Source organism: Sinocyclocheilus rhinocerous, unplaced genomic scaffold, assembly GCF_001515625.1.
Source record: "Sinocyclocheilus rhinocerous isolate Xijiao unplaced genomic scaffold, SAMN03320098_v1.1 scaffold946, whole genome shotgun sequence".
In the NCBI taxonomy this organism is placed as follows: Eukaryota; Metazoa; Chordata; class Actinopteri; order Cypriniformes; family Cyprinidae; genus Sinocyclocheilus; species Sinocyclocheilus rhinocerous.
This window is the reverse complement of record NW_015633151.1, coordinates 731,940-745,610: the sequence shown is the minus strand read 5'-3', so window position 1 is coordinate 745,610 and position 13,671 is coordinate 731,940. Positions and strand designations below refer to the sequence as shown.

Here is a 13,671-nt window from a genome sequence, read left to right as displayed (position 1 = left end):
TTGACGCTAGCTGCTAAAAGTGAGTCTACAGATTTGAGTTGACAGATCTCACGCAGAACTGTGTAGTGTATGATGGGCACAGTCTTCCTTCAGACTTCAAACCTATCCGGTCTGAGGAGGACATCAAATATTTGATATTTTGAGATGATTTTAGAACACATTGTTCACATTTGTCATTTCTCATAGCAACGAGGAGCAAGTTTCTGCTTGAGTTTGTTGTGTTGAGAACGATTTGAAAGTCTGGTAGCATCTGATTGTTTAGTGTATGATGCCCATTTTTTCTCTGTAAACATTTACAAAGTCAGTGTTTTAAATCTGTTCAGATTTGAAAAGCCATGTCGTGTATTCGAGCCTTCAGTCTCAATGACCAGGGCTGAGTTTCCCAAAAGCATCGTAAACCTAAGTACATCGTAGACCTATTGCCACCAATGGAGCTACGATCAACTTAGGCTTACGATGCTTTTGGGAAACACAGCCCAGGTTGCAGCAGTATGTTCATCATACAAAGTTATCGCATGACTTCAGAAGACTTTGATCCCTTTATGTTGCTTTTTTGAAGCTTCAAGTATCTAGTCCCCATTCATTTCATTGAAGAAAGAAAGGAAAAAAGCCATATGGGTTTAGAACACCATGAGGGTGAGCAAATGACACAATTTGTGGTCTAATGTAGTCTGTTCAGTTGAAATCAAATTCTATTATGCTGAATCTACTTAAGTATTCTGTAAGAATCTAATTTCTGTCATGACAACTTTCAGAGGGTTTGGCATGGTAATGTACATGACAATGTTTGTGTGCGGAATAGATCTGCTACGCTGCTGCAGCAGAGAAAGTACCGACTTGCTACCACCAATGCATCCACAACATGCTGCTGTGAGCATGTAAGAAATACTGCTGCTGCACATATAACATAAATGAATAAACCCCATATATAGCATACATGAATTACCCCGTAGCAGATCTATACAGGTGGAACTGGGGAAGGTGGAGGGTTTCTGAAGCGCACTACAACTGCTACAGCAAACACTAGCCGTGTATTTGAATATTGAGCAGCAAGCTCATTGGCTGCTGATACAAAGACCAATCAGCTGCGCCTTGTGATGATGTCATTATGCCATATTGAGTTTTACCTATATGGGACTGTGCCATCTAGAGTTTCATGACACAACTTTGGATATATCGAAGCTCTGATGTTCTCACCAGTAGAGAGGATCTTTTGGTGGCGGAGCTGCTCTTTCTGGAGGAGGTGCTGCAGGAGAGCTTGGTGGCTGCTGCTCACTTTGGTCTCCATTGCAACAGACAGGGGCACTGGACCCAGAAGTTGGGTGGGCAAACCTTGAATGACCGCTGATACACCACCACCCTCAACATGCTTCTCCTGAAGTCCTAAAGCAGCCTGAGAGGTGATAGAGAGGATATTGTCTATTAATTTCAATTGGTACAGTTGCAAAAGTATTGAATTAACTGTTCAACCCTCAGTATGTGCTCTGATAAATAAGAGACTATGTGGAATGGTCTTGGATTGTTCAGATCAAAAAGTCTCTTATAGCCAAATATATGTATACAAATGTATTCATGTTTATTTAATCTTCTAGGTAGGGAGCAATAAACTATTTAAACTGCAAATTAACTCTAGATTAAATATTATTTGGAGCTACACTTGATTATTCTAGTTTGGCTGGACTTTAAACAGCAGTAATGGATCAGGTGACTGGGGAGGGCTGGAGTGCAACCGACACCAGACACTTAAACACAATATTTATCTAAGGCCTATAAAATCCCCCAAGGTCAAAGGCCAGCACCCTGAGGCTACACATATCAGCCAGTCAGCCAGTGATGGTTAGTCTGTCAACAGTCAAAGCAATATGCAGCTGAGCCAAGGCCATAAACTACATTTCCCCTCATTTATCAGTGTAAACATCCACATCAAATTCATTAGAATTAAATCAGTCTTAGTGACTCTAAATTGGAATTCAAAAGAGACATAAATTAAAAATGTGATTTTTCTATAATGATGTCCTGATTATAGTCGAGTGACAGCTTACAACTAATAAATAATATTAAAGTAAAATATTCACACTATATATAGCACCAAAACTATTCACACTTAATACAATATTGAATTCTATATATCATATTTAAATGTAAGTTTAAATATGATATATAGAATATATATAAATTAATATATACATTAATGTTATATATACACTGCATATTAATATTATATATATATATGAGTGTATATATGAATGTATACACTCATATATACACTCATATATACACTCATATATGAGTGTATATATTCATAAATTATATTCTTAGCTTAAGAGACTTCAAAAACATTAAAACATCTTCATAATTCCAAACGTTCGACTGGTAAATGAACAATATCACACATGCAGAAGAAATATCATATAATACTACTATATTATTAATTAATTCATTAATTAACAGTGAACTAATGGTTATGTAAATATAATATACAGTATATACACTATACTGTATAAATATAATAATAATAATTGATATAGAGACATAGAATCATATAATATTATATTTTATTAAAAAATCAGCAAAATATTTAAATATTTATTTCTGTTTTATTTTCTTATTTTTACTAAAATATGGAGTGAAAAATTTAAGGGGGTCTGAATACTTTCCGTACCCACTGTATATATATATATAATATACACACACACTATACCGCAATACTCATTGCGGTCTATTTGAGTGATACAGAGTTCATAGGGAAGCATTGTGTCATGTTGTTCATGCCAAAAATCCAGACTTGGTGTGAATAGGCTTTAACAGAGGAAGTTATGAAAGACGATGCATGTCATTATTTGACTTACACTGATGGGAGAGGCAGCCGAGAGACCCAGGGAGATATTGGGCAGCGATGGAGACGTATAGAGATTTAATAAAGACACTGAGCTTTCAGCCCCTAATAACCTCGGCTGTGACGGCCACCGCTGTGATGGAAAAAGAGAGGGAGGGAGGGAGAGAGAAAGAGAGATATTTTTGAAATCCCACTATGGACCATTGGAAAGAGCAACAGCAACAGAACAATAAACTTTAATGTACTAAAACGAATGACGGTTTTGTTCCCGCCACAGCGGAGCTGTATGAGCTCAACTGGAGGACATAAAACCAAGGCCACAGAGAAGCCCACAAACGCAGAATCGCATCCCATTTGCTATTATTTCTCAAATTGAATTGTATCAGAGTAAAAACAGTCTCACTGCTGATCAGTTTTTGACTGTACTTCCTCCACTTTTCCACTTTTTGACTGTACTTCCGGGTGCGGCCCATCAGCATGTGGTAGAGGGGCTGTACTGTTTACCCGCCAATCCCTCCTGCCTATTCACTGACCTGTATGTGGATATCCGGCCTTATTTGACCCAGGGGACCAGTTCCCTCTGAAAGAAGATACCCAATGTAACGGATCACAAACACGGCTGGCTTTCGAAACTGGCGCGGTGTCTGCGGGTAGCACCGGTACGATCCATGAGACGTCAAGCTTATGTCAATACAATAGCGATCGGGCGTGTTTGTGTTGTTAACGTGTCTTTGGCTACCAGCGGCTGGTGGATCAATTAAGCTCAACCACCCACCAATTCGACCCTGGATCGCAGCGCAATAAGCATTCCTTGTCGGCTATTGCATTGGAGGTCCATGGGAGTGTAAACAGTGGTGTTGAAGAATAACACAGCTGCTAAGCTGAGGCTTCACAGAGACATGTCACATTTGCCCAGAATACACCTCTTTGTGAGCAAAGTCCACGGGGACCTGGAGGAACCAAGCCGTGAAGCCACCAGGAAGTGAGTCAGAGGGAGCTAATGAACATCGGCAAAAGGGAAAAGCCCTCCATGTTCCTATAGGAATATTTTGGGTTCAATACAAGTTACGCTCAGTTGGCAGTAGGGCTGCATCCCTTACGGAAATTAGCCATGGTTTTACTGTAGTAAAACTGTAGTAACCATGTTTTTTTGGCGTATAGATTACCATTTGTATAACCACAGTTTTACTACAAATACCATGAAAACTATGGTTAGTGTAGCAAAACCATGGTTTAGTTTGTGGTTAACAGTTTAACTACTGTAACTATGGTTTTGGGTTTTATTTGTAGTAAAACTCTGACTCCCCTATTCTTTAAAAAAAGTGTTGGTTTACAGTGAGGCATTAAGAATGGAAGTGAAAGGGGCCAATTTGTAAATGTTAAAATACTCAATGTTTCAACATTATAGGCTCAAGACGTAACAAACAAATAAATAAGCCCATTAATTGTATTGTGAAGAAATCACTTACTAACTTTTTCTGTGTAAAGTTATATTCAGTTTTATTTCATTGTCATGACAGCATAATGAGTAAACCCCTAATATGACCATACAGTTTAAGATAATAACATTACATCTCAAATTATACACAGGTTTAACAAAATAACTAACTTCACATTTTTTATTTCAAAGAACAAGCCAGAATAATCTTTGTGGTAATCAACATAACACCACACTACCGTCAAGTAATCGAAATTAAACCAAAAGTGCTTTTATCAGTTATCAAATTGATAGGCTGTGATTTCATTAAAAAAGTATGTGAAGCACTGTGTTCATTTACACGTGAGCAGCTCATGGTGCAGTGTTTTCAGTATCTTATGGTGAAATTTACAATACAAATTTTTTGTTAATTTTAATAAGAATTTCATAATCATATGCATATATAATCACAAAATTGTGAGCCAAATTGTAAAGCCCTACAAACAAGCTTTTTTTAATATCATATCATCCCAATTTCAGTTTTGTGGTGATTTATATATAATATAAAGTCGATTGAGCTTAAGATGTACTGAACCTGGAACCTGCACACTATTTTGAAGGTTGGCAGTAAGAATATCCATAGGTGAGCCCTGTACGTAACTTTATTTTGAGCTATATCTGATCTAATCTTTCTTGCCCTGAGCTTTACGAGAGCTGCAGGCAAAGAAAACCACATAGCTATGCCAGTAAAGGTCAGCGGTACAGAGCAGGAGTTTGTGGGAGGAAGGGAATTGACTCTTTATTGTCCGTGCCGGGAGCCGTTTTCATTGGACTGAGACAGACAAGCAGGTCACAGGCTGTAGAGACAGACTTGTGTTTTCATAGCTGCACGAGGAGAGGCTGGGCTTGTGTCGAGGAAATTTATGGGTGCGGCCAGGTGGCCATCAACTTTTCTTTAAGTCGTACAAGTTTTAATCTTTCAGGAAAGCTTTGATGAAACTGCTGTGAGAAAGCTTAACGGTTAATAGACTTGCGTACCTGTAATAAAACACGTTTAATGTAAGTACCTCAGTACGTGTGGTGACTGGTAGAGAGGAGGGTCCGTTTTCAGCCCCCAAGGCACTGTAGGCCCCGTTGGGTGAACTGGGCCCCGATCCTGGTGCACTGCTGCTGGCTGTGGATTCTGGGGAAGATTAAATTAAACAGACAGAAGTTCAAGAATAGACATTATTGATAATATATTATATAAACTGTAGATCTACAAATCCTTCATATGGTTTTGAAAAATTTTTTTATACCAAATTCAACAAACATTTTATATGAAATTAAATGTCAAGTGTAAATTGCAGGTATATTTTACATGCAATTTGAATACATGCAGTTGTCATTGTGCAATTTTAACATTTTCAGTAAGGTTTTGAAATACACTTTCAACGTAAAATAATAATTTTAAGATGCATTATGGGATGACACTCCTACCCAGAAGCTCCAGGGCTCTCTTTTTGAAAGGTGTCATGATGCTCCCTTCCTTCCTCCTAAGAAGCGGGCTGCTTCTCCTCTCTGCAACCTTCTGCTTTAACCTGGACCGCACCTTCAGATTGGGCTCTGAGACTGGAGAGAAAACATAATAACACATGTTAATCAAATATTCACGATCTCAACTGTTTAGTCTAAACTTTCTTAGCCAAGCGTTGTTACGGAAATGTTTTGATGCATTTGTAGCTATGCTAGTCAGAAAGTGAGAGAGGGGAATCCACATTGTTGTGCAGTTGCATTCCTGTACTGTGATGTTACAGGACTGTGATTAGATCTGTGGGCATTTGCAGGTTCTTTTCAAAGATCAGAGTTTCCTCACCATCTGGAGTAAATTAGCCTGAGCAACAAAGGCTTTAAGTAAAAAAAAAAAAAAAGCCAGGCTGATCATACACTGTGTAAAAAGTATGTTCAGAAAAATAAGAAAGAATGCGTTTTTATATTATGTTATATTGTATTGTATTGTATTATATTATATATTTTAAAAAATGTATTTGTATATAAATTAACATTTAGGATCAGTAAAATCTTTTATTAAAGAAATTCTACTTTTATTCAGCAAAGACACATTAAACTGATTGAAAAGGAAAGTAAACCTTTGTAATGTTACACAAGATTTCGATTTCAAATAAAAGTTGTTCTTTTGCTCATCAAAGAAACCTGAAAAAAGTAATCTTCTACAAAAATAATAAGCTGCAAATTCCTTTTCAACATTAATAATAATAACAAAAGTGTTACATGATGTAATAACATCAACTTTTAATTAGAATGTTTTTATTATAACATTTTAAAATATATTAAAAATAGAGAACCATTTAAACTAATAGTAGTATATCACAATACTACTGTTTTTACTGTATTTATTTTTTAACAGATACATAATAATTAATCTAAATAAATTATGACATTAATTTTCATGATATTATTAAAATTATAAATGTATTAATATTAGAATAATATAACAGCTCCAAATAATTCAATCTACAGATATTTTATGAAGTCAACTAGATATTTTACATGCACTCAAGACTTTAGCAGTGTTTAGCTGTAGAGGTTTTTTTTTATATAGTTAGTCTCTGTATGGTAGTAAATAAATTACCAGACAAAATTGGGTGGTAACAGATGTTTTGATGAGTGAATGCAGCACGCCACACCCTGTCAAACATATTCATGCAAAATGTGCAAAAAAAAGACAAAGACTGCAAGTGAAGAAGAAATTTACATAATTATATCAAATAAACCCTATGGAGTATTTTGTCATCATTTAAATATTTTTGAATTATGGAGACGTGTCTGTTTATATGACTGTGATGTACAGGCAAGTGTTTCTAAACAACTCTCTGATGGGAAGCGAGTGAGTAAGCCAGCCACTCACATCCAGTGCCTCCCTTTGGGAAACACCCACATTACAACTAGCAGCCACAAATACCGAAATTCAGTCTCGTTATTATGAGCAATGTTTTATTTTTTTCCCCTCAGTTCCCCATTGTGCAATAGTAACACTACCATCTAGCGTGTTCAAGTTATAATCTAGATCAGTGGTTCTGTACTGGTTTTGCTTCACAAGCTGAACTAGACATACACTGGCAAACAAACAACAGCACAAAAATTGTTTAGCAAGAGAAGATGAAGATTATAGATAGTATAGAACGATAGAATGATAGATAGAACGATAGATAGATAGATAGATAGATAGAACGATAGATAGACAGAACGATAGAACGATAGATAGATAGATAGATAGATAGATAGATAGAACGATAGAACGATAGATAGATAGAACGATAGAACGATAGATAGATAGATAGAACGATAGATAGATAGATAGATAGATAGATAGATAGATAGAAAGATACAATGACATAAATAAATACATATTTTTTTAATTTTTGTATAACAATTATTCATTCACTTTTTAAATAATTATACATTTTTAAATTTGTCTTTTAAGTACTGGCAAGTATGTGATTAGATGCATTTAATTTTTTTTGTTTGCAGTTGATAACTTATGATTTTCCTTATTTTCGAATAGTAGTGCTGCCATGCTAAGACCCCTGAAGGGAGCAGCCAAAGGAGGGAGAGAGAGATTGTTGCCATACTAAAAAGACAGCTGACCAAATGGATATGATCATATAGGATGAGTCAGTATGAGAAGTGGGAGTCATGGGAAGACACAGCTGTAAGCAGTAATCTCAGAGGAGAGAACGAGAGGGAGAGAACTGGACCGCGGGCTGAGCTGCTATTCCAGGCCTCTTCAGAAGCAGAGGTAGGACTGTCTGCTCCCATCCAGCAGTGCGCTAATGGGATGTAAATCCCGCTAGCGGAGTGGGCTGAGAGCGAACTGCAGGGAGCCCTCTTCAATCCGCCTTGCACCCCACACCGTCCTGATTGCCTTCTATTTTTATTGGACGCTACAGCCTGTCACCACGGGAACACAACCCTATTGCTGTGGAGGTGGAAGAGCGATTGTTGGTGGGTTTAGTAAGAGGCTGTGATCGTGATCGTGATGCCATGGGAGAACACATCACTCTACTCCACAAAAACAGCGGAGCGACAGGCCCAACACCTTCTTGATTTTTCCTCGCGCTGACACACGGCCTGGAACCAGAAGCCAAGTCAAACAGGAATATGTATGAGGCAACGACTTAACAGGCCCATAAATCAATCATATTGTTACATTTGAAAGCAGCGCTGGAGGGCACAAACTACTGAGGTCTATTTATTGTGTTGTCTCAACCCAAAGACAAGGTTCCCTTCAGAGTTGTGTGGCTTAGCATGTGTCTGACAAGTGTGAAGAGTGTATGTGTAAAGTGACCAAAAAAGATCATATCTTCTAAGGTGTGCTAACCATGGTCAATAATTAACACTTAGCAAATAAAGTAAAAATGGCTAAATAAATGAAACACAGTTGCTTGTTGTTAGTTATGGTAACTTAATCTAAGTGGTGAGAGACAGGATTATTATTGTTAAATGGAACTAAATCCATTAAAAAAAATTGTTAGCAACAACTTTAGCAACATCTCTCATTTTCATTTAGATTAAGTTATAGTAGTAAAATAACTAAAACTAAAAGCAATAAATAAAATGAATACTATAAAAGAAAAAAAAAACACAACAAAATTACTACAAAAACAAAAATTAAACTGAAATTAGGACAATGAAATTCAAATAATCCAGCTGACATAAGGACAAATATATACTGCATTTTTTATATAAAAAAATAACGGAAAACACAGTTTCGTGTAAGAAATATTTATGGCTAGTCAATTTTAGCAATTCAACTAATTCCACACATTATCACACTAATGCCACACTAAGGTGTGACAGAAAGGTAATTTTGGACCTTGACAATAATCATTTATTGTTATACACATGGGCCCTATTTTAACGATCTTAGCGCATGGTCTAAAGCAGTGGTTCCCAACCCTGGTCCTGGAGGCACCCCAACACTGCACATTTTGCATGTCTCCTTTCTCTGACTCACCAATTTCAGGTCTTGGAGTCTCTACTAATGAGATGATGACCTGAATCAGGTGTGTTTGATTAAGGAGACATGCAAAGCGTGCAGTGTTGGGGTGCCTCCAGGACCAGGGTTGGGAACCACTGGTCTAAAGCGCACGGCGCAATTGCACTTAGGGCGTGTCCGAATCCACTTTTGCTAGTTTAACAACGGGAAAAATGGTCATGGTCTAAAAGGGTTGTCCCTATTCTCTTATTGAGTAATGGGTGTGCTTTGGGCGTAACGTGCCATAAACCAATCAGAGTCTCATCTCCCATTCCCTTTAAAAGCCAGTTGCGCTCGCGCCATGGCAGATTTGCTATTTACATGGCGGAATTTGCAAGCGGAAAAACTGAACGCTTCTCTAGTGAGGGAGCGTATCTGCTCGTGTGCGTAATTCTGATACATGCAAAGACTATCCATTATGACATGTAGGCATTTTTGTATTTATGTACACAATAATAATCTTTTATTTTAATCCTTTCATTTTTCATTTTTAAAAATGTTTGTGTGCTGCTGCGCATCCCTGTGTGTAATAAGCAAAGTGTACGCGCGTTGTAACATTCGCATGTTACTAACGCGCTCTTTAAATAACAAAAAATAAATAAAAAATATTGCGCCAGACTTTAGACCAGGTTTTTGATGGTCAATGGCGCAGTCTATTTCAGTTGCCTCAAAATAGCAACGCGCCAGCAATGCGCCTGAACACACCTCGTTTTCAGACCAGCACGCCCATGGGTGCACAAATGGGCGCAAATGCATTTGCTATTTAAACAGCGTGGCGCGAGACGTGAAAATGATAACTGCGTCGGGCTGAAACTAGCAAAAAACGCTTGCGTCGCGCCTGGTGCCGCATTGCGCCGTATGTATGATAGGACCCACTGTATCGGCACTATATTGTTAATAAGATTATATGTGTAATTATTATATAAATATTTACACTGATACAATATAAATAAATTATTTATTATATATAAATATTCTAAATGTTATATTCCTTATTTTAAGATTCAGATCTTAAACCACAGCAATAGACTATGGCAAAAAAAGAACATGCTTACTGTATATATATATATATATATATATATAATATATATATATATATATATACACACACACACACAAAGTAGTTTATATTTACAATATTGTCCATTAATCAGTCAGACATTTCAATATCGGTGCTTCCTTAAACTTTGTGCATCTTTTGCATTTCTTTTGAAGAATAGCTTAGTCAAATTTTCTAAAGACAATGTGTATTTGCACACACCTGATCCTGCCTGCCGCCTCTTTTTCTCTCATTAGTAAAAATACAAACACCTGTTTACCCAGGAGACGAGGACTATGTGATGCAACAACACTGCCCTTGCAAACCATATTACTTCATCATTGCATCTCGGTTCATTTTTCTTTTTTTCCCTTCCCCCATCCCTCCATATCCAGTGGGGAAAAATGGTGTGACATAATAATGCAAGCCTGGTCTGGCGGCCCAAAATATCCACCAATTAAAACACACAAACTCAAATCCCTCTCATCTCAGCTGCACCTGCTCCACATGTTTGGTATGTGGGTCAAGACTAAGAAGGTTTTTCCTTCCCTTCAATAAGCTGGACTATTCCTCCCCGCAGCAGTGTCATGTGCCGCCACATGAATGTTTTCTGGTCCAGAACTCGGCACACAGAAGATACATGGCAAGTAAACAAACATGTGATGCTTTGGAGATAAATGGCTTGTTTGTCTTTGACAACTTCAGTCGAGAACAGTGTGATCAAACCAAAGCCACATTGAGTTCTGCAGATGATACAGCACTAAGGACTCAAAGGAAATGAAGGATTACCTCTTTAAAAAAAGTGTCAGTTCCTGTAGCACTCACTAAATTTGCCTTGTTTTGGTTAGTTCTCTCCACAGCGCTAACCTAACCTCTTGACATATGCCAGTCAAGCATCTCAGATGAAATCCAGGACGTGGAACAACCAGCATCTTTGTGTGGCTCCTGTTGCGTGCCTAATTTGAGGGCACTCTAATTGAGACGGACAGGAAGAGGGGGAAGGGACCTTGCATGGATGTGACCACATATAGAGTTTGATCCAACTAGAAGGAAATAGGTTTTAAAAGGTTTAGGCAATGGATAAGATTAACACACTTAAAGACACTTATTTGATTATCTGGTGCATATTGATGAACTAAATAAATTTAAAGGGGTCATATGATGCTTTTTTAAAGATCATTATTTTGTGTATTTGGTGTAACAGAATATGTTGACATGCATTAATGTTCAAAAACACATTATTTTTCAAATACTGTACATTATTGTAGGTCCTCTATGCCCCGCCTCTCTCAAACGCTTCGTTTTCTACAAAGTCCCTCCTTCCGACAAGCGCAGTCTGCTCTGATTGGCCAGCTGACCCAGTGCATTGTGATTGGCCGAACACCGCAAGCACTCGTCGGAAATGTAACGCCCCTTACCATAATCGCGAGCTTGAAGTTTTCAAAGTAAATATCAAGACAGTTAATAATGTCATTAGTTTTACCATCAGTTCAAGCCCGAAAGGGGAACAGAGTCGCGTGACAGACACAGTGATGAAGCTGGTATGTGTTTGCAGTACACAAGCCACGGTTAAGACAGCTGACTCCACTGTGATGTGACCCTGTCTCTCTCTCTCTCTCTCTCTCTCACACTCACTCGCGCGCACACACACACACTATGCGCAAAACTCCGCATTTGAACAGTCAATAGCAAATACTTAAACTAATATCAAAACAGTAGCTGATTCAGAAGTGCCAGATTGTCATAGCAAAGTCGGAATTGACCCTTTTTTTTTTTTAGAAATAGCCTTTGTGCACAGCCAGCTTTGTACTCTTCTAGGTTCAAAAAACTGTGGTCCATAAAATGCGTTGCACAAATTCGAACATCTGGGTTGTGCTGTTCTGTTGTAAATAAATCTTAACCAATGATTCCTAATTGCATCTACTTCTGGAAGGCCAAATAAAGTGCTTTTGCTTTCGCACTGAAACACACAGCGTCTCCCTGACATGCTGCATCAACACTACTGCTGTTCCTGAAACCACGCCTTCTTTCTTTGCGTGATCATTTGGGCGCATTATGCAAATATTTCCACATGGTGATGTAGATATGTGGGGGCGTGTTAGAATGAGCCGTTTTAGGGGGGCGTGGCAGAGTCTTAACTTTGATAAAGAATATCTCTTTGGTTTTGAGACTTTAGTCTTTGCAACTTCAGGGATCTTATCTATGCACAATCAGCTTGTAACACTCCAAAGAGAAAGGAAAACTTGAAATCGCATCATATGACCCCTTTAAAATGGTTTATTCCAAAAGTTTGTTGCTTGAATAAGTTCTACCACAATGAATAAAGAAAAAAATTATAATTGAAAAAATTAAGATATTTTGGCATAATTATTATTATTATTTCTTAGAGAGAATAAAACTGTTCACAGCATATAATTTTTTTTAAATGTCAACTAAAAATTGTCCACTAAAGTCATGTGGTGCAACTAACTTTAAACAAAGGAAAAACAGGAAACATTAAGGGAAGCAATATCATAGAGTGTGTCAAGGTCTCTTAAGATATCAGATATTTTGTGTCAAGGTTTCTTAAAATATTAGATATTTGTATATTTTTTCACAAGGCAAGGTTAGTAAAATATCATATGGTGCAATTTCTCAAAAACGTTATTATATCTATGAATTAATAATAAAAAACATTTTTACATTTAAATATATATTTAAAATAATTTTTACACTCATTTTACACTCACATGTATTCAAATATACTCACTGTGACGAGTGGGGGCGGGGCCGAGAGCCGTGGGAACGGAGCGAGGCCGGTGGAGTGATTGCTAATGAGGGACACCTGCACCCACTCACCGGTCTCGAGTCTCACGGAGGAGCTCCGGAAGGATAAAAGGGAGGAGTGACGACCGTGTTGGACGAGAGAGGACCAGGCCTGGATTTTATTTTGTGTTTTGGTTTCTTTTGTGCGCGACAGTCGTCCGCGAGGGGCTGTCGCGCTATTTTGTGTTTATTTTATCATTAAATTTTCTTTGAATGTCCGCCGGTTCCCGCCTCCTTCTTCCCGTGACTACAAACTGTGTTACACTCACATTTAGTCTATTGATTATTACTTGATAGTTACACCACATGACATTTTTAGAGTCATTAAATGTAAACTTTTCTTAAAAAAGAGGCATTTTTATATTTCAAAATTTGAAATAGGTGTTTTCAACAATATTTTTTGTTTTCTTTATTATGGTCACGCCATTTGTCATTGATCTTAATACTGTGGGATAGGGACCAAAGCCGTTCATATTTGTAAGTTTTCCTAACAGCAACAGCTCAGGCCTCTCTATCCCTCTTTTTTTTTTTTTTTG

The 13,671-nt window shown here is 37.6% G+C and overlaps 1 protein-coding gene across 3 annotated transcripts in view; it reads right to left on the bottom strand.

The window, feature by feature from the left end:
* LOC107743167 (histone deacetylase 9-B-like) overlaps window positions 1-13,671 on the bottom strand; it is a 41,723-nt gene that overhangs the window by 4,368 nt on the left and 23,684 nt on the right. For all 3 annotated transcript variants that reach the window (XM_016556295.1, XM_016556294.1, XM_016556296.1), the window contains exons 6-9: window positions 5,733-5,864; window positions 5,321-5,436; window positions 2,850-2,969; window positions 1,198-1,393 (exon numbers count right to left, since the gene is read on the bottom strand). In XM_016556295.1, the coding sequence (XP_016411781.1) occupies window positions 1,198-1,393; window positions 2,850-2,969; window positions 5,321-5,436; window positions 5,733-5,864 (564 nt within the window). The remainder of the gene's footprint in view (window positions 1-1,197; window positions 1,394-2,849; window positions 2,970-5,320; window positions 5,437-5,732; window positions 5,865-13,671) is intronic.